Below are 20,626 nucleotides of genomic sequence, written 5' to 3'. Positions count from 1 at the left end.
TGTGTTTCTCTTAATGACCATTTGTGGAACTATCAATAGAAGACAAAGTACTGTTGCTCAGCTTTTGAACCTAATAACTCACTTTTTAGTATCATGGGACAGGTGTAGAACCAGACCTCATACTTTCTCTATACTTTTCTCTGTCATCACAGAGACAGAGTGGTTTCGAAGTTTAAATCTGTGCCTTTTCTGTGTGTTAAACTTTCTGTTACTAAGGGAGACCCAGGCCAAGGTCGGGGAGAGTGGTTAATCCTTTGCTAGAACTAAGACCCCCGCCCTTCCTTCCTACAGCACTTCTGACACTCTTTGGGGGCTGGGTACTTTTCTCAAGGGCAGAGCAAGGCCAAGCCAACTTTCGCAACCTATTGCAACCTCTCATGTGCCTTTGGAAGCGTCTGTCTCCAACGCGGGAGACCCGGGTTCAATACCTGGGTCGGGAAGATCCCCTGGAGAAGGAAATGGTAACCCACTCCAGTATTCTTGCCTGGAGAATCCCATGGACGGAGAAGCCTGGTAGGCTACACTCCACAGGGTCACAAAGAGTCGGACACCACTGAGCAACTCCACTTACTTACTTACTTCACCCTGTGAGGAGTTCCTCTCTGGCTTTCGTGGGAACCGATCTTTCAAACCTACACTGAGCAAGATGCCTTTAACTGACCCATTCCTTTTAGCAGCAGAGCATGGCAGCATTGAATAGGCTTACAAGGGCTGCGTGGCTGCCGCAGCTCTGCCTCGTTACTCACTGTTGTAGGACGGCGCTCGAATCCAGGGTGCACACGAGTCAGGTCAGGGCTGGAACTCCAGCCCCCTACTGTCCTAGCTCTACTCCGCGTCTTATCTTATGTGGCGTTCTTAGCGTGTGTCTTGCTTTGCTACTTGTTTCGTTCAGTTGGTTTCTGGCTCTTGCCCCGTTCTGTGTGCAGAAGATGCAGGAATTCTTCTTCATGTGCTGCTGGGCACAGCACCTGCCAGGGGGCAGCTTCCCCCGAAAAGCAGGCATGGGGATGACTGCTTCCCCTTTGGATAAGGTTGCATTTTCAGGCAGGGAAAAATGGAACAGAATATCAGTGTTTTCCAGGGCCTTTGGAGTCCCTCCATGAGAGGGTGGAATGGCTCAGGCAGCCCATTCCTGGGATAGGGTCACCCCGAGGCTCTGGGGGACAGGAGTAAGGTATCCTGGAAAGAGAAGCCTTGCAGGATGCGGCTCCATTGGCCACAGCCTGGAAGCATCTCTGTGCTCAAAGCAGGCGACCGAATGAGAGGAGGAGGAACAAGCCCCCGTCCCTCATTTCTCCACCATCAGCAATAAGCCTCCTAAGAGGGACACTGCCAATGCTGGGCGCCCTAAGAGATGCTCGCTCAGCCTCTGCCCCATGAGCTGCTTTACCAAATGCAAGCCCGTCTCCGGGTGTTCTGCTCAGAGCAGTGAAAACAGCCAGGAGCACTTGTAAACACAACAATTGGGAGCGGGGACATTCCGCCCGCAATGATTGTTTATGTTGCGAGTTGGCTGCCACTGTGGTTAGACAAATGCTCCCACTTCCGTGGAGATAAAAGGCAAGCATTTGCAATCAGTGAGGGGAGTGTGTTCGTTCTGGGGCTAAATGGCATTATAAAACTTCCTAATTAAGCATATACGCAGATGAGTTTTTAGCATCATTTCTCCAATTTAGCTTTACATACTGGGTGTGCTGTTTAGTACAGCATTAACTATAAACATTGTTGTTACTGCCCCCAGCTGGAAAACAGAGCAGTTTATGTGTGGAAGGAAAAAGAGATTATCTCCCATCTGCTCCTGCCCATTATTCAGGGATGTGTCATTTTGTCTGCTGATGGGAACCACTGCTAGGATTTCATTTAAATGGCCTTTTCTATCCTTGGCTACATCTATTAATTATTGTGTTTATTTGGGGTTTTGCACCCACCCTTCAAGCCCACAAATTTAGTAATATAATTATTTGGAGATTTTTTTTGAAATTATATATATTGTCATTTGTGTTATGCAAATAGGCACAACTGTAATTAGACACATTTGATACCTATCTTTAATTGTATATCTTTATACTCATATATGTTTGGTTAATATCCCTGAGCTTAGGAGACACACAATTAAAAAAAAGGTGGCGCATGATTCGGTTTATATAAAGAACAAAACCAGGCAAAACTAATTAATGTGGACAGACTCCAGGTCAGAGCTTGCCCTCGGGGCTGCGTGACCCTCCTGGAAGAGCCCTGGGGGCAGGGGTCCTCTGGGGGTGCTAGAGATGCTCTGTGCCTCATCTCGGGGCTGCTTGCTGTTTGTGAAAATACACTGAGATGTGCACTCGAGTGCACTTTTCAGAATGTATATTACATTTAAGGAAAAAGTAAAAATCTGGATGCATCATCTTCCATGTAAAAAGAGTCTACACAAATGACTGAGTCATCCCCCCATCAAAAAAGAAAAAAAAAAGGTTAAACATAAAACAAAGTTCTTTCTGTGTCTATAATGCTGTTTACTTAGGTAAATAAAAAGGTAGGACTGTAACTCCTGCGTGTACATCCGTCCAGAAGATACAAATACCTTCTGTGTAAAACTGACTTCAAGATACTTCTTGAAATTTGAGTATTTTCTTGTTTTCAGCAGGCTTAGAAATGGCCACAATCTTAGACAGTTAGATAGTTTGTCAAAGATTAGCTGTGTCTGCTTCTCTAAGGGCTTTGATCCTACTGTCTAATTATAGAAAAAATTAAGAGCAATAATTGGAGGTTAAAATTATATATTATTATACATATTATTCTTATTTTTTTAATGAGTTAGTCTATTCCTGGAAATAGTATAAGGCACCATCATTTGAGGGGAAATGCCAAACCCAGTAGAATTTTTCTTAGCTAACGCTAAAATGTGGAGCTTTACCTGGAGATCATTTCAGAAACATTAAGATGGAGGAGAAAAGTTGCCTAGGACTTCTCAGAGTTCATTTCTCAAATCATCAAAACTCATCCTGCCTGTGGATAACTTAAAGAGACACAAACAATGCCCTCTGAAGGAAATGCTATGGCAGTTGACCAGAATAGAAAACGATTGGATAGAATTCTTAACCCAGTTAAAAAAAAAAAATCGATACCTCCCATAGTCCCTTTTGCTTGAGCAGATAAGCCAGCTAAGTAATCTGACAGTTACAAAATACCGAAAAATAAATTCATGCAATAGCTAGTACATAGAGGGATTTCCAAGGGGAGAGAAGGAACAATAAAACAAACAAAATGAAACAAAAAGGTGGAGAATTTGAGAACACAAGCTTACCAACACACACAATGCATTCTATAGCTCACCGTGTTTAGAGGAGCTTCTACGACTAAGGTGTAAATGCATTGTTTCATCCATCTACTAAGGTCAAGGTCGGGCTTGATGATTTTAAAATGACAGTATATACTTCTATAGAATATATACTAAGGTACTATTTTTCTTCCATTTGTTAAGGGACAGAAGAACACTAGAAATCATTGATTTAATTAGCAGCATCAGGAAAATGCTTTGACATTAACACTAAATATACTGTCCTTTTAACTGTAAGGAAAACTGATACTGAGCATGTGCAATGGAAAGAAAGCTGGCAAATGTCAGTGTGAATAATGGGTGAAAAAAAGGAATGAGGGGGTGTGGCATCTCAATCAAGATTAAAATGAAACTGATAAAGCAGCATATGGACTGGATAACAAATCAAAAGCATGTTTATCCACTGAAGGAACTGGTTAATGGAGACTGCCAGCACGTTGCCATGGAAACACTGACTTGAGCTGCACCATCTCATACCTTATCCAATACATTCCTGGTTGTTGGTAGTAGTCCAAAGACCCTGATCTCTTGATGGTAAACCCGTGGTCCAGCTGAGCAGAGAGAAACGGGGGCAACTCAGTGGATCAACATTGTGCTAAAGGATTAAGACTCCAGAAGAAGCTGTTCTTCACTGACTATATATGTATATAGAAATAACGACGCTTCTTGTGCAGGGTGACTAGCTAATACCCTAAATCTATACATTGAAAATAAAAAGGCAAGAAAAGACACTAATCCCTCATGAGTACCTCAGAGGCCAATTTGTTAGAAAAGATCTAATTTGTCAAACAAGTTTTTGAATGCACATTTAATAATATCCTCTCAATTTCAAAAGACATAAACACCTCTTCATATTCTAGAGCAGTGTTAAATGCTTTACCATAAAATGTTGAAATCAGCTTTAGCCACCTAAGAGAAAGCAGATTGGAACATCCCCCCATCCCCGCCAAAAAAATCTTACCCCATCAAGCTTAAGTTTGAGGCCTTCATAAAAAAAATAAAAGATGAGAGGAATCAAGTTTTGAATCACAGCACTTTGGATTTCTCTCAGAGTTAATCTTCAAAAGCAAAGCTACTCTTAAAGAAATTACATTTCTAAACTAGATATAGTATAAAACAGTAAATTTTCTCTAAGAAATTATAGAAAATAAAATGAAAGTTTTCACTATTAAAAATGCACATGTACACGTAAGTGCTTATGACAAAAAGTACAATAAATAGAAGACAGGATAGGTTCTCAAAGTTGTTCCTCCTGGAATAAGATGTTAGCTTTTGGCTTCCTAGGAAGAAAAGATTCAGTCCCCCAAATTTGAGAAACAGTAATCATGCCTTACGCCCAACTCCCCGTTCTGCCCACGAGAGGAAGCAAACTGACCACTTTTCTTTCTGGAGAGGCTCATGAGTGCTTTCAAGTGTGGTACTGCCATGATGCTGAGGACAGTTTCTACCACAAAATTCACAAAGGCATTTCAGAAACATGCCAGGGCAGCCGTCATTTAAGCTAGAAACTGCTCAGAAGATTTGGTATTCTGATGACAAACTAGGCTATCCCAGTATTCAGAGAACAGCACTTTGAAATTTTGATCTTTAAAAAAAATGTACAAAAAAATGTACAGTTTGTTTTATTTAGGAAAAAAAAAATCGAAGTACACTTGCTGTTAGGAAGATGAAGGCCTGCATTTCTGTTTCAGCTCAGGGATAGCTACTCAGTAACTGGCTCTCTATTGCCACCTACAGGCAAGGCGGCCCATGACACCACATTCGGAAATGGCTCCAGTGCAGGGGTCCCCGCCTTCAGAAGGAAGCTGCCCACGATCACAATTATTAGTACACTGATTAGTATGGATTTGTTCAATTAGACTGAAATTCTCTATTTGCATGAGCAAAATGCAAAATAAGAACTTGAAAGCATTAGGAAAATTACCGGTTAAAATAATAAACAGCATTAAATGAGGAAAAATAAATTGGAACTGACATCTGAGTCATCGGTTCTTCATCAAGCTGAGCAAATCTAATAACGCCTCCCTCCCCTCCCTCGGCTCTCAAGAAGTCCACCGTTAAAATGTCATCTCTAATTCCATTTTATGTCTATAAATTGCATTTTAATAACCTTTTGTTTCCCTTTCTCTGGTCTGTTCTGGGTTTCTTTGGTTTGGTTGTGTTTTAATCCCCCAACTACTGGGAAAGGTAGTGAGGCAGCGGGGAACAATGGAGACGGGGTGTTGCAGCTATGAGGAGAGCAGTGGGCTCCACCTAGTCACGCCATCTGACCTAAATGCCAGGCACCTCTCCTCCTCTGAGAAGGGCCCTGCGATCTCTGGGAGCCTCCAGTGGGTAATTACTCTCCCAGCTAACTCGAGGACCTTAACATAAAGTTATCATTTGTCCTCTCTTTGGTCTTAATCATGTAGGGGGTGGGAGGTAGAGAATAACAAAATGACAACACGAACAGAAAACATTAAGGTTCAGAACCATGAATGCATGTTAAACTACCCTCACGTCATAAATTATACCTGTGACCAGAGTCTGTTTGTTATGACATTATGCTCTTTTTTCCTTTGTCACTCTGAGAAAGAAAAAGTGTCATGAACCCCTGTATGAGCAGATAGTGAGGTTTCTAACTAAGGGAAGAGAATTACCAGTTAAAGACCAATAATTTAATTGCTGATTTTCTGAAGAAAAAAAAAAAAACAAGCCAATTGACACTCCATTCTAGACAGTATATATATTTTTGAATTTTAAAGGGTGCATATAATTTCCAAAAAACCAGTCTTATAATCGTGGCAGTTTAAAATAAAATACATTATTTGATAGCCTCTGGGAAAAGCATACATGCCCATGAGAAAAAAATTCTGTCTGAATGAAATCTATGCTGAAATCAGTTTCTTTTTCCCCTATACCTATCAAATAGAAATCATTACAGTGTAATTATTACAGAAATTTCTATCATGTGGGTGAATCAATAATTATATTTATTATTAAGTTTTCAAATGACCTTTATAGAACACATCATTTATGAAAGCTATTCCTTCTACCTCTCACTTACATTCTGCCTCACAGCAGAATGTCATTCCTTTGCAATTAAACTTTAGTTTGAGTTGGGATATTTTTAATGCCAGGGCTCCTTCATTGGGCGATGGTCCCCTGAGTCTAATTCTTTGCACTTTAAGAATGGGAACATGGGTATGGAGTATACATTAACTTATCCAGTGCCATTTTGAAAGCTAAGCACGAAGGCAGTCAAACTGGCTGGTTTCTAACTCCCATCCTGTACCTGGTGACCTACCCCAGGTTTTTATGGAGGGTGTGGACATTTATATGAGGGAGAAGCATTCTGGAGAAGATGCATAAATGCATCTATTATGGCCTGTGAGCTCCTCCTGAAATACTCTCTGAAATTTACAGCCATATTCTCTTTCATTTGAAATATTAATCATAGTGGTCAACATGTGAATTGTGCTTTAGAATTTGACAAGGCACTTTTTCAGTTATTTCTCTAAAAAGTCAATTATTTTGAACCTAAGTGGATGATTTTTTTCACAACTTTGTAGTGGATAAAGAGGTTAAATTAGCTTGCAACTAACACACAACTTAGCATCACACAGCCCATTCTACAATTTATAAGTTTATTACCAGTTGGTACAGTCTCCATGGAAACATGTTAGTAATGAACTGAGAAACTAATACTAAATTACATTCAAAATGGTCCAGTCATGATGTTAGAAAGAAATCAGTGGACTTTTAATCTTCAAATACTAACTGAAGGTTTTGGGGGAGATCTACTTAGATGAAGTTTTAATGAACTCATATAGAATAGGTTTCAAAATTTATCCCTGTTTGATTAAAGTAGGATTTCCCCTCCCATCTGTGTTGTCTGTCCACTGGAGAATTGCCCTAAAATTCCTGCTCTCAGTCATTATAAGATTCCCATAAGATTCCCAGAATACTGTGTACAAAGCATTCTTAAGCAACCAAGGCAAACTTAACCAAAGACTAATTAAAAATAAAAGGCCAGGAAAAACAAAAACAAACCCCAAAATGACAGGTGGGAAAAGCACCCTCTCTAGCGATTGTAAGCCCTCAGCAGGAGCAGAAAAGCAGTTCTTTTCATGGACAAGCGTGCTGGCAGTCCATTCCAAAAGGAAACTGTGGAAGCAAACATCTTGGAATAGACTTATGTCTTGAATGAATGATGAAAGCAGAGGATAGAATGTCTGGTTTCCCTGAGAAGCACCATGAGATTGTTACCTTCAAAAATTACTGACTGAATGTTAGCTGATAACAAAGAACACTGATGAAGACAGGAAGGACACTGTGCTTCTACACTGAATTTCCTTAGAAAGAACCAGAGAGCTAGGGCCAGAACAACAGCTTGAATATTAAATCCCCAGCAGTGCAGAGGAGAACCAGGAAAGAGTACGCATTCTACTTAGCGCTGTCAGTATGCTCGTGAGCCAGTGACTCAGTCATGTAACTCCCTGCTGAAAGGGTCCAATCAAAAATCATGATATGCAAACAGTCCAGGGAAGTGTACGCATGCCCTCGTGCCACCTGCAAATTCTGGAAGCTCCTCGCAAATATTCAGTAACCCAGATCTGAGACTGGTTGTATCTAATAGGTCATTCATGTATCTTTGTCTCTTTTCTGGAGTTCTGAAACAACCAAAGACAGAAAAGAGAGAGAAAGAAAAACACCGGTAGAAGTAGTTAAATATTCAGTATTGCTGACAAGAATGATGTGTACTTAGTAGCATAAATACTCTTAAAAATTTGACATAGTGCGTAAGTTGTTTGTTTGGAAAAGAAAAACAGCTCAAGTGATTTCACAATGAATATGCTGTTAAAATGTACACACTCAGGGGGAAAAAAAAGGAAATTATTAAAAACTCGAGTAATCTGGGACTTGAATATATTTACTCTGGAATATGACACCAGGAAGTATGAGGTTTCATTATTTCTCTGCCCAATTTAATCTTTGCCTAGAGCTGCTATCAAATTGCGCGTAGTGTATGTCTGCAGGTATGGAACAGAGGGAAAGGAAAAAAAAAAAGCCTTGTGCAGCCACATCAACAAAATGGTAAATATTAACAGACTCTCCACTTTGAAAACAGACATTTCTAAGGAGCAAGAAATCGTGATTTCTTTGGGTGTTCGCAGCAATTCAGTTTCACTGAAAATCTCAGTGGGTAAGCCTCCTGCCATGTTTTTGGCTTTCGTTTAAGTCTCGTACAAAGATCTATAGTGTTCCAGCCTCTCTCTGCCATGTCTCAGCTCCCCTTCCCTCCCAGGTCCTGGCAAAAGGACACCAGGAACTCTTTTTTTCTCAGAGCCCAGAAGTTTGCATTGGCACAGAGTCCAGTGTGGGGGCGGTTTTCTGCTTTAAAAAAATAAATCATGAAATTAATATACACTGCAAGGCACCCTGGAGGTGTTGGATAATGATGCAACTCCCACGGAAATGATCAGCAAAAGCACATCATATATATAAGCCCCAGACCTCCCCCGGTGCTTTCCATGGTCGAGCTGTCTAAAGAAATGACCCATTCTGCTGTCTCTGGGTGGAATCTCCTGAGTAATGCCTGTCTCTTAGGTGGATTGCTTTGAAAAAGTTATAGGTGGATATTTCAGATGCTTACTGCTATGACAGAAACTCCAGCTGCTGTGCTATTCGGTTTGGGGCCTGTGTTGAAATGCTTCTTTATCTTTCCCGCTACTGACAGCTGATGTTCATTTTCTGGGAGGCCGTCATCCTGGAGGAAAGAAATAAAAAAAAAAAAAAAAAGGAGAAGAAAAAATATGAGATAAATGGGAAATGAGGCCAAGATATTCCAGTAACAGGCAGTGATCTTAAAATTCATAACATTTCAGGAAGAAACCAACCAGTGTCCCCTCATTAAACACTGTTGTTGGAAGTACTGCTCCAAGGGCTCCTTCATGTCCACATTTGCTCTGAAATTAATTTGCTGTGTCGTTTCACCCTCTTACTTTGTCCCTAAATAAAATTTTTCTGTTTTTGGTTATTAGTAAAATTGATCCCAGTCATCACTCTAGAGACATATGTCAAAGAGCAAGTTAATCTGGGCAACCAAAAAAAAAAAAATCTAAAAAACATTTTTTTTCCCCCTGTAACACAAGAGTTTTATCCTCTTAGCCCATAATTCTGTCCCGCAGCCAAGGGAAACTGATGGACCTGGGCTCAGGCAGGAACCCCTAAATAAACTCAGTCTGGTTCCACAGCCACTCGATCAGCCACTCTATAATCCCAGGCAGCTTTCCAGGGGGAAGGTTCCTCCTTAAGTTTTCTAATTGTGTGCGTTTATGTGTCTTATTTTTGGCTGTGCGGGTCTTCCCTGTTGCTCAGGCTTTTCCCTCGCTGCGGAGATTGGGGCCTACTCTCTAGCTGCGGCGCTCAGGCTTCTCACTGTGACGGGTTCTCCTGTTGCAGAGCAACGGGCTCTAGGGTGCTCGGGCTTCGGTGTTCCACGGCACGTGGGGTCTTCCCAGATCAGGGATTGAACTTGTGTCTCCTGCATTGGCAGGCGGATTCTTTACCACTGAGCCACCAGAGAAGCCCCCTTTCTTAAGTTTTTAATCCTTCTTGCTGCCCTCAATTCATCTGTTGTCATGACATACTCCACACTGGAGCTCACTCGAACTAAGGCTTCTGCTCTCTGCCGGAGCCATTTACAATGAAGATTGGACTGATTCCTCTCCTTTGCTAACTACTGTTGGAATAATAGGAACCAGGGTCAAAATTATGTGCCACCGTTTACTAGTGTGTGCCGAAGAGACTGCACGATCCTTGAAGACAAAAAGTATGTTTTGTGCACTATAGAATCCCCAGGTCTTAGCATGTACTTTGGCTCATAGTAGATGCTTAGTAAATATTTGTGGGATAAATGAATGAATATACAATTGTTGCTATCTATTTAAACCAAAATTCCTGGCAAGACTTCAGCATCATTCATCATTTTCCTTCCCTACTTCCTCTCCATAATTTTGCATGGAATTTCTTGACTCTACCCAGGAAAAATAAGTTTGCTGCTTTCCAAGCACAGCAAGCTTGCTCCCTGGTCCCTCCACATGGGATTTACTCCTTTTTTCAGCATTCAGCTATTTGTTTATTAAGCTAATAGTAAGTGCATGCCTGCAATGGGCCGGGCACTACAGTAAGTGATGGAGAAATAATAGTGACCAAAAACAGGCATGGGCTTTGCTCTCATGGACCCTGTGGTCCTTCTCTTTCTTCAAAATTTGGGTCCTAATCACCTGTTCCAAAACATTTCCCATCTGTTAAGCACCATTCATTACAACAGTTCTTCCATAAACTCCTAATGCTTTTTCATTATATATATTTGCACTATTTAGATTCCCTTTGGTGTTGGGTGACCTTGTTTGTGTGTCTCTGAGTGTGTGTATATACACACAGATAAGTTTATGTATAACTGAGTCTTTGACCTCTTGTACCGCATCTTTCATGTTTTCTGTAATCTTCAGTGCAAATCTTGCCTCAGTGCCCTGCACACAGTGGGTGCTCAATTTATGCTCTTCTGCTGCTGCTTTATTAATGGCTAGGAGAAGGAACACTTATCCTGCTTATTAAGTCACATCTGAAACCAAATCTAGATGAAGGGGGCTTTCCTGTGATGCAGGGTGAATTCAAAAATTTTTTAAAATTCTGTATTGTGGAAAGAGATATGTAGTGGAAGGTAGACTGGAGTAAAGGTAGGATGATACCTGAATGGCAACAGTGTCGTGAGCAGTACCTACTCTGTGCAGGGCTGTGCTGGGGATGGTCAGGTGGGGAAAAGATAGCACTGCCATCTGCCAGACCCTCCCGGGCTAACTGGGAGACAGAGGTCACACATCGCGTCAGACAGTAAAACAGGCCAAGAAGGTAAGAAGAGAGCTACTAGCAGGCAGTGTAGCCACGTGGCTCAGCGAGAAGCACCAAAGGAGTTTCAGGGAGAGAGGATGAGCTTTCAGTGAGCACCGACTTCACAAGGAATCCAGGACCCCACTAGGTTCCTGCTGGTAGGAGTGTCCTGACAGGTGTGTGTGCGGCAGGGCGATGTTGGTGCAGAGATGGGCCTGAGTGGGAAGCCACAAGGCATGTTTGCCAAACAATTAGTCAACCATCCTCCCTCTAGTTAAGAGTTTCCGTGGAAGAGAGACAGCGAGAAAGTTGGAAGAGCAGGGGAGGACTGGCCAAGGGTGAGGCCCAGAAGATCTGGAGTTGGAAGCCTTGGTCTCAGTGGGAGTAAAGCAGTGCTCTTTAAGAGGGGCCCAAGTGCAGGATGCGTGAAGGACCACCCTCCCTTTATTCACTTCCCAACTCGACAAGTGAAAGAGAAGCTGGAGGACAATCCCAGAGAACTAGGATTAGAGGGTCTAGAGTTTTAAACACAAGAGCAAACTCAGTGATGCATGGAAAACAGTTTTTCTTTTTTGGTTAATGGAATAGCCTTGGAATCTAAGTTAAAATCTGAGAAGGATTTAAACGTTTGACGAGATGAAATGATGTGTCCTTACTGAAAGTCTTACAAGTGTCTTATCTCTGGTGTAATCTGAGGTTCTGCCTGAAGGGAAAGAGGAAGCAAGACAGAGTGGTGCCTCACTGGGTGTCACTTCCCAAATTATATGGGTGCTGCTGCTGCTGCTAAGTCGCTTCAGTCGTGTCCAACTCTGTGCGAACCCATAGACGGCAGCCCACCAGGCTTCCCCGTCCCTGGGATTCTCCAGGCAAGAACACTGGAGTGGGTTGCCATTTCCTTCTCCAGTGCATGAAAGTGAAAAGTGGAAGTGAAGTCGCTCAGTCGTGTCCAACCCTTAGTGACCCCATGGATTGCAGCCTACCAGGCTCCTCTGTCCATGGGAGTTTCCAGGCAAGAATACTGGAGTGGATTGCCATTGCCTTTTTAAGATTTTTTTAAATGTGGATCATCTTTAAAATCTTTATTGAATTTGGTTACAGTATTGCATCTGTTTTACGTTTTGGGTTTTTGGCCCAAGACATGTGAGATCTTAGCTCCCCAACCAGGGATTGAACCCACAACCCCTACATTGGAAGGTGAAGTCTCAACCACTGGACCACCAGGGAAGTCCCTCCAGTCATCTCTTAATAGAGATCCAGGCTATGTAAAGCAATGCCATTTGTATGAGCTTCAGATGATAAAATGAGCTTCTCTGGTAGCTCAGCTGGTAAGGAATCCTCCTGCAATGCAGGAGACCCTGATTTGAAGCCTAGGTTGGGAAGATCCCCTGGAGAAGAGATAGGCTACCCACTCCAGTATTCTTGGGCTTCCCTGGTGGCTCAGACAACAAAGAATCTGCCTGCAATGCGGGAGACCTGGGTTTGATCCCTGAGTTGGGAAGATCCCCTGGAGGAGGGCATGGCAACCCACTCCAGTATTCTTGCCAGGAGAATCCCCATGGACAGAGGAGCCTGGCGGGCTATAGTCCATGGGGGTGCAAAGAGTTGGACACAACTGAGGGACTAAGCACAGCACTAGATTATAAAACAGTAAGGAGAGAAAGGGGTAAGGAGGGGAGCAGAGTTAAAAGAGAAAGGCAGGAAGATGACAAGAGATAACCATTACATGGCCCCGTGCTAACTCTTTACATCTGGGATCTGCTTGGTCCCCAGCTTACCTTCTACACTGTGCACTGTTAGTCCCATTTTGAAGACGAGCAAACTGAGGCTCTGAAAGGTTAAAATTTTGCTCAAGGTCACAGGGCTAGAAACTGGATAACTCAAGTCTGACCCAGGTTGGAACTCTGTCATCTTCCCACCACACTGAGTTGCATTGTCAAGGGCATTCAAGGGCATCCAGGGTGTTAGCTCCAGACAGAGGTCCAGAGTTGTTAAATGGAAGGCTCAGTGAGTCAGCTTTTCCATGATGAAAGCAGTCGGAAGGTAAGGAGGATTGAATCAGGGGCTGAAGACACCAGAGGACATGTGGACAGGGCTCAGTGGAGGTTGAGAACAATCTGGATGGAGATCAGTAAACAGGATGCTGAGCACTTCCCAGGGCCCAGAGGAATGTAGTTAGAAACTCGAAACTTCTATGTCTAGGGACACTGGGCATCCACTCAGCTGGGATGTGGGGAGGTGATCCCTTGAGCTCTCGAAACGTCTGTGGAGCAGGCAGTGCTGGAAGGCCTAGCTGATCCTGGGTGACAGGAAGGTGCCCTGGGTCGCAGTGTGGGCCTCTGAAAGGTTCCTGCAAACGTGAAGGAAACAGCTAGCAGGGACTCAAGGGGGCAGCCTCTACTCAACTTCCCAAGGGAGAACCAGCCTTACCGCAGTCTCATCTCCTCACCTCCCCACCACTGCCATCTTGGCCAGAAACTTCTCTTTACCTGGCTTCTTCTTTTTTTTTTAACCTGCCCGTTTTCCAGCTTAGAGCTGACTCTCTCACCATGCACACAGCGGGCTTCGTGATCATTTCCCGGCTCTGTCCTGGTCCTAATCCCCTGTCAGACTCCTGGCAACTCTTTCAGATGTTGGGGCCTGGGGGTTCCTCTAGCTTTAAATTCTGCTGAAGGTTTCAGCTTCCCTTGGGTTACGAGTTCATGCTGAAGCAATGAAGGTAGTGAAACAACCTTACAAGCTGTCAGGGATGCTTCTGACTTCATAAATCTTAAAACATTTCAGTGTTGTTGTTTTTTTTCCCAATGAAATAAGGTGTCTCTGCTAGAGAAGGTAACACACACACACAACTAAAAAGTCTGCAGTCTCTGTATCAATTTTGAAGGCTTTGAGCATAATTGGATTAAAAGACAAGCAACTGGCTTTGCAGAGCCCTAAATCTGTACCTGAGGCATCCAGATTGATGATGGAGATTTAGCTAACTTACTATCTTGCATCAGTAGAATAAATAGGGCCATTAAAAACATACATTTTTAAAATATATATATCTTCATCGCCATTATCCTGAATAGATGATGTGCCAAAAATGTGCTATGAATTTTCCCAAACGTGACAAGCCTGGCAGTATGCTACGAATAGTTACAGTATTATTACCATACGTTCCGGTATGTAGTCTCCAGGAGTAGTTTCTGAAGTTTGACACGGGCTGGTTGTGGTTTGAGGTTAGTGGTTTTTGATTTAGAAATTCCCGTCCACTACTTGGCAGAGCATTGCAACTGACAAGAACAAAATTAGTTTGCAAAATGGAAAATGAACTCTCCCAGCTGTCTGCAGGAGACCTAGCCTCCCGATCTCCATTCCTCGAGCGGATGTTGGGGAGGAACTGTCTGAAGGGGTGTGGGGCTCAGTCGTGAAGTCATTCACTGAAGTGAATTCCTCTCTCTCCGAGGGAAACCATTCCAGGGGTCATGCTTTAGAAACCTTCCTTCCTTCATGGAGTTTTGTTTTTGAATCATGGATCTGGTTCTCGGTCTACTCACTGCCAGACTCTATTATTAATAATACCTGTAAATTTATGAGAAGCGTGGCAGTCTGGAGTGGTTCACTACCAGAATATCCTGACTTGGTTTTAAACAATCCCAAGTGCATTAGCGCACTCTCCAAATAGTGGGTCCGTTTCACAGCCCTCGACTCTTAACCATTCCCAGCTGGACGACATCTCTGGATTCTGACGCCCTTGTCTCAGCCCTCTGTATCCTCTGTGTCCACAGTTCACACTGCTCGTGGGGAGAAAATGTGATTTAAATTAATATCTATCTTGGAGGAAGGAGAGGGTAAGCTGCCCAAATGGAAAGTGGAATTCCATGTCCTCATTTACAACTTACAAATACAGACAGGTGGTTTTATTTAGTATTACAGTATCACTGGGGATTCTCTTAATTTCTAGCAACAATTAGATGAATGCCTATTTATCTTTGTATGGGTAGTGCTGAATTTTATGAGCACAGAAGAAAAAAGCATATTATCTAGGTTCTTGTTTCTTTCTCCTTCCTCTTTTTTTTTTTTTTTTTCTTTTTGAATATCTTGGCAAGGTAGTATCTTTTCAAAAGAATAGGTAGGTGAGAAAAAAAGAGATAAAAATTTAAAGGCCAGGAGGGTGATAGGAAGTCTTGCATCGACTAGGTAACTACCCTTGATTTATTTAAACCTGCTCTTTGCTCTAGACAAGAGGGTCTCTATCTTGGATTCACATTATAATTTGTTGTCGTTGTTTAGCTGCTAAGTTGTGTCCAACTCTTTTGCAACCCCATGGACTGTAGCCTGCCAGGCTTCTCTGTCCTTGAAATTTCCTAGGCAAGGATACTGGAGTGGGTTGCCATTTCCTTCTCCAAGGGATCTTCCCCACGCAGGGATGGAACCTGCATCTCCTGCACTGCAGGCGGATTCTTTCCACTGAACCACCAGGGAACCGCATTATAGTCACCTAGGAGAAGTCAATGGCACCCCACTCCAGTACTCTTGCCTGGAAACTCCCATGGACGGAGGAGCCTGGTGGGCTGCAGTCCATGGCGTCGATGAGGGTCGGACAACACTGAGCGACTTCACTTTCGCTTTTCACTTTCATGCATTGGAGAAGGAAATGGCAACCCACTCCAGTGTTCTTGCCTGGAGAATCCCAGGGACGGGGGAGCCTGGTGGGCTGCCGTCTATGGGGTCGCACAGAGTCGGACACGACTGAAGCGACTTAGCAGCAGCAGCAGCCTTTAAAATTCCTGATGTCCAGGCCAGTGAGGATCAGTATCAGAATCTCTAGAGGCAAAACCCAGGCATCAGACCGCATCCTATCGACCTACTAAGCTTTGTGCTAAAGATTTCTTTGAGCCTCAGTATCACCATCAGGAAAATAGTTGAAAGTAGAACACAGATTTGTAGATTTGTAGCACTGAGACGGACCTTCACCTATGGTATGAGGAGAATAACATGAGGTAAGATCAAAACCTTGAAAATCAAAATCCAATAATAGGGGACCTCCCTGGCGGTCCAGTGGTTAAGAATTCACCCTCTTTCCCATGCAGGGGGTGTGGGTATGATCCCTGGTTAGAGAGCTAAGATCTCACATGCCTCTTGGCCATAAACCCGAACATAAAATACAGGGGAAATACTCTAACAAATTCAATAAAGATTTTTTTTAAATCCAGTAACAACAATCTGTTTGAAATATAATGCTGATAATTTAATCCTAGTTACAAACAAGAAAGCACTTTGGAACTGTCATTTAAGCTTAGTGAACCTGCATTTTTCTATCAACAAACTGTCATTTGGAGAAAAAGTGACTCACCCTTATTCCTAATCCCTGGAATGGTCCAGATATAATATTGTCTATTCCACTCTCATATGTGCCTAAATCACATGGTTCCCCACTAGATGAGGAATAAGGTAAATACTCTTAGCCAGGGCAGTAAGTGTTGGTATTTTGCAGCTACGTTAAGAGAAGGCTGTGACACTGGAGAACACCACAAGCTGATAATCACGTGACCTGTGTGGAGTTCAGAGCCCACAAACAGGCTCATTGTTTGGATGAAGGGTTTGGTCCTTAATCCAGTTTCTCATACGCCTGTGTTGATCACAGTTTGCATTTCATCAGTACGCAGCCACAGATGATGGAGTCACTGCCTGCTTCAGACTCAAAGTCTCCACACATTTACCAAGTACCTACGGAGTACAAGCACCTAAGACTGTCTGCTCAGGCCCTTCCTATATGGTGAAAGAAAGTGAAAGTCGCTCAGTCGTGTCCGACTCTTTGCAATCCCATGGACTAGACAGTCCATGGAATTCACCAGGCCAGAATGCTAGAGTGGGTAGCCATTCCCTTCTCCAGGGGATCTTCCCAACCCAGGGATTAGGTCTCCCACATTGCAGGCTGATTCTCTGCCAGCTGAGCTATGGGGCAGTGGTGTAAAATGAGCATCCCCAGGTTACCCACGGTCAGCCAGCGCTCCTTCCAGGGGTCTGCAGCCCTCTCCCAGACACCTGGCTGCACACTGCTGCTGCCTTCATCTCTCTGGCTCCTGGGAACCATCCACTGAGAGGCCTCATTCACGACTCTTTTGACAGCAGAGCAGAGGTCCAGACACCAAGGAGCACCCAGAGTGTATAAGGAATAATGGGAGCCTAGAGGAAGCACCTTGAGTAATGTTCTAACAAGTGACTCTCGTTGACTAGATTTTTCTTCAGTTCTCTTGCCCTCATGCTCTGCTCTCTGTTTCATAAGAGACTGTTCCAAGTGTGCCAGGTGAAAAGGGCATCATAAAGCAACAGAGAAAATTAGGACAAATGGGAATGTGGGAAGAGCTTTCTGACAACTTCCTTAGGGCTTCCTTCCTTACAATTATTATTACATTCTCCACCCCTCCCTGCCTCCCGCTTAGGTGGCGTCTGCTGCAGTGATCAGATACAATTTGATCATCAAATGCAAAATGTCTTGCTAACTGGGCTTCCTTTTACATTCCTAATTTATTTATTTTGATAGGTGTTGTTCATTTATTGTACTCAGAGACCCCAACAGATACTAAATGCTGGCTGTGAACACTTGGATACATATTTTTTTCATTTGTTATTTTGAGACAAAGACAATAATCAGTGTTTTGACTAGTTACTACATAATTTCAAAACTTAAGCAGTCACTTTACACATTTGTTTTTTTGCTAAAATTGCTATTTTCTGTTAGGATTTAAAATCTGTTAGAATTATATTAAAAGGTATTTAAAATTTTTAAATCTCCTAGATAATGCCTTAAATGTTATCCTTCCTTTTATTTAAAAAAATTATTTATTTGTATATTTATTTTTCATTATTCTTCACTGCTGCCTTGTGAAGGCACTCTACTTGTGGCAAGCAGGGGCCACTCTCTAGCTGTGGAGTGCGGGCTTCTCATCACAGCGGCTTCTCTTGTGCAGGACGGGCTCTCGGGCAAGTGGGCTCAGGAGTTGCAGCTCCCAGGCTCTAGAGCACAGGCTCAGCAGTTGTGGTGCACGGGCTTAGTTGCACCAAGGCATGTGGAATCCTCTTGGATCAGGGGTGGAACCTGTGTCCCCTGCACTGGCAGGCAGATTCTTTATCACTGAGCCACCGGGGAAGTCTTAATTTCATTTCTCTACCCAACTGAGTTGGATTGATGTACGGTCATTTGCTTTGCAATCAGGGTGAGGGATTATTTTGTTTCCAGTAGCATCCCAGGCACCTCACATGTGCCTCCCATTCACAAAGACAAATTTGCTCCCATTCACAAAGTTCTCTTAGAGCAAACATCCATATCCTGCCTCAGTGGCGCTGTCTGACGTCTCTTCCCAGCCTCCTCCAGGAAGAAGGTCTGACTCCTTGTCCTCCGGGAAGCCTTCCAGACAACCTCCCCACAGAGCCCGGCAGGGGTGGCCCTTCTCCCACTGCCAAGCTTTATCAGATTGAGCTCCTGGAGGGCTGGCCTGGCAGGCGGTGGTCCTCTGATGAAAATGCATTTTGGATCTAAAATGGCTGTTTGTAACCTATGAACCTCTTTCCTCCATGGCTCTCTGTGAGCCTTCCAAGGCGGTGTTTCAAATTCAGATTTTCCACTGTATTCTGTGTGGTCACACTCTGAATGTTTCCAGTGCTAACATGCAGGGTGACAGTTTGAGGACCATGGGCTTTTAATTAGCACATAGATCAGTCCCAAACAACTGCTGCCACCAGGAGAGCCTGCAGCTGGCCTGTGCCTCTTCCACCCTGGACGGCTAAGGGAGAGGCACCATGACCCACTTCGGAAAGACTGCCTCTTCTCCCGCATTCACAGTGCTTTCTTGTATGACAGAGAGAGGGGCAGATGCAGGGTGGTGCAGGACTTGGAGTGAGGATGCCTGGTTGCGAATCATGCTTCAGTCACAAGCCCAGCTACTTGGAAAAGTCATCCCTCGTAGCCTCTGTCTTTTCATTTGTAAAATGGGCATAATAAAACCCACCCTGCCTATCTTGCAGGCTCCTTATTAGATTTGCATGAGGTGCTTCCTAACCTTTCCAGCTTCATGGAAAAGGAGAACTTTTGCTTAGCACCATGGGGGTAAATGCTAAGGTTGTAAAGCTGGAGATGATGGCTCCTGGACTCTGCCTGACTGTCCCCACCAAGGGCTGCGAGGATGCGTCTTTACACATCTGTACACCAGTCGGGAAGTTCTGCTGTGTCCAAACAGTTAACAAATCTTAGCCATACACCCACACAAGCTCACATTCCTATATATTCTCCAGTCATATAGATAGAAAGCCTCCCAGGACTTTGCTGGTGGTCCAGTGGTTAAGAATCCACCTGCCGATGCTTGGGACACGGGTTTGTTTCCTAGTCCAGGAAGATGCCACATGCTGCGGGGCAACTAAGCCCGTGCACCACAATAAGAGAAAGCACTGCGATGATAAGCCTGTGTACCACCCACCAGAGAGCATAGCCTCCACTTGCTGCAATTAGAGAAAGCCCATGTGCAGCCAGGAAAGCGCAGCACAGACCAAAAAAAAAAAAAAAAAAGAATAAGTAAATACAGAAAAAAAAAAAAACAAAACCCTCCCTGTGGGGTGGGAGAAACCAGGTTCAGATGTGTAAAGTGCTGAACCTAGGCCCATGGCCATCAAGTGGCAGAAAATGAACAAGACCCCAAGCTCCTGTCCACCTCAGGTAGAATCTGTCTCAACACTGTGCCTTCAATCATAACCTCATCCTCAGTCATTAGTTATCTTGGGAAAACACACCTAACCAATCACCAAAGTGGTAATTCAGAGAAATGGAACATTTTGTTGCCTTCATTTTATAGGCAGATCCTTCAAGGCAGCTGGCAAAATTCATATCAATGAACTGATGACGTTACACCTGCCTGTGTCTGCATCTATATCCAAATCTATGTCTGTCTTCTGTTCTGACCGCAAGAATCATTAGACCCAAGAATGGACTTCCACACATGTCAGTAAGGGCTGTAACAGCCCCTGCGTTAGATGGCGCTAGTGGTGAAGAATCTGCCTGCCAATTTAGGAGACGTTAAGAGGCGCAGGTTCAATCCCTGGGTCAGGAAGATCCACTGGAATAGGTAATGGTACCCGACTCCAGTATTCTTGCTTGGAAAATTCCATGGGCAGAGGAGCCTGGTGGGCTCCAGTCCATGGGGTCGCAAAGAGTCGGACACGGCTGATTGAGCACGCACACGAGGTTGTAAACTAATCTATGTGAGATGCTTAAAATGGTCCTGGGCAGACACTGTAAGCTCAACACTCTGTTAGTATTTATTATGATGATGATTCAAAACAAACCATATCAATCAGTTAGAAAGAGAGAGAGGATCAAAAATAATGACTCTACTCTGGAGACTTCTTTCACAGCTAAAGAAATATCATCAGATTCTTGTACTCAAATAGCAGCAG

The 20,626-nt window shown here is 43.6% G+C and overlaps 1 protein-coding gene across 4 annotated transcripts in view; it reads right to left on the bottom strand.

The window, feature by feature from the left end:
• DCLK1 (doublecortin like kinase 1) overlaps positions 1 to 20,626 on the bottom strand; it is a 432,884-nt gene that overhangs the window by 15,468 nt on the left and 396,790 nt on the right. For all 4 annotated transcript variants that reach the window (XM_070800188.1, XM_070800189.1, XM_070800190.1 and 1 more), the window contains one exon: positions 8,958 to 9,071. In XM_070800188.1, coding sequence (XP_070656289.1) covers positions 8,958 to 9,071 — 114 coding nt within the window. The remainder of the gene's footprint in view (positions 1 to 8,957; positions 9,072 to 20,626) is intronic.

The sequence above is a fragment of the Bos indicus genome, chromosome 12 (genome assembly GCF_029378745.1).
Source record: "Bos indicus isolate NIAB-ARS_2022 breed Sahiwal x Tharparkar chromosome 12, NIAB-ARS_B.indTharparkar_mat_pri_1.0, whole genome shotgun sequence".
NCBI classification, from domain to species: Eukaryota; Metazoa; Chordata; class Mammalia; order Artiodactyla; family Bovidae; genus Bos; species Bos indicus.
This window is presented reverse-complemented; position numbering and strand designations above follow the sequence as displayed.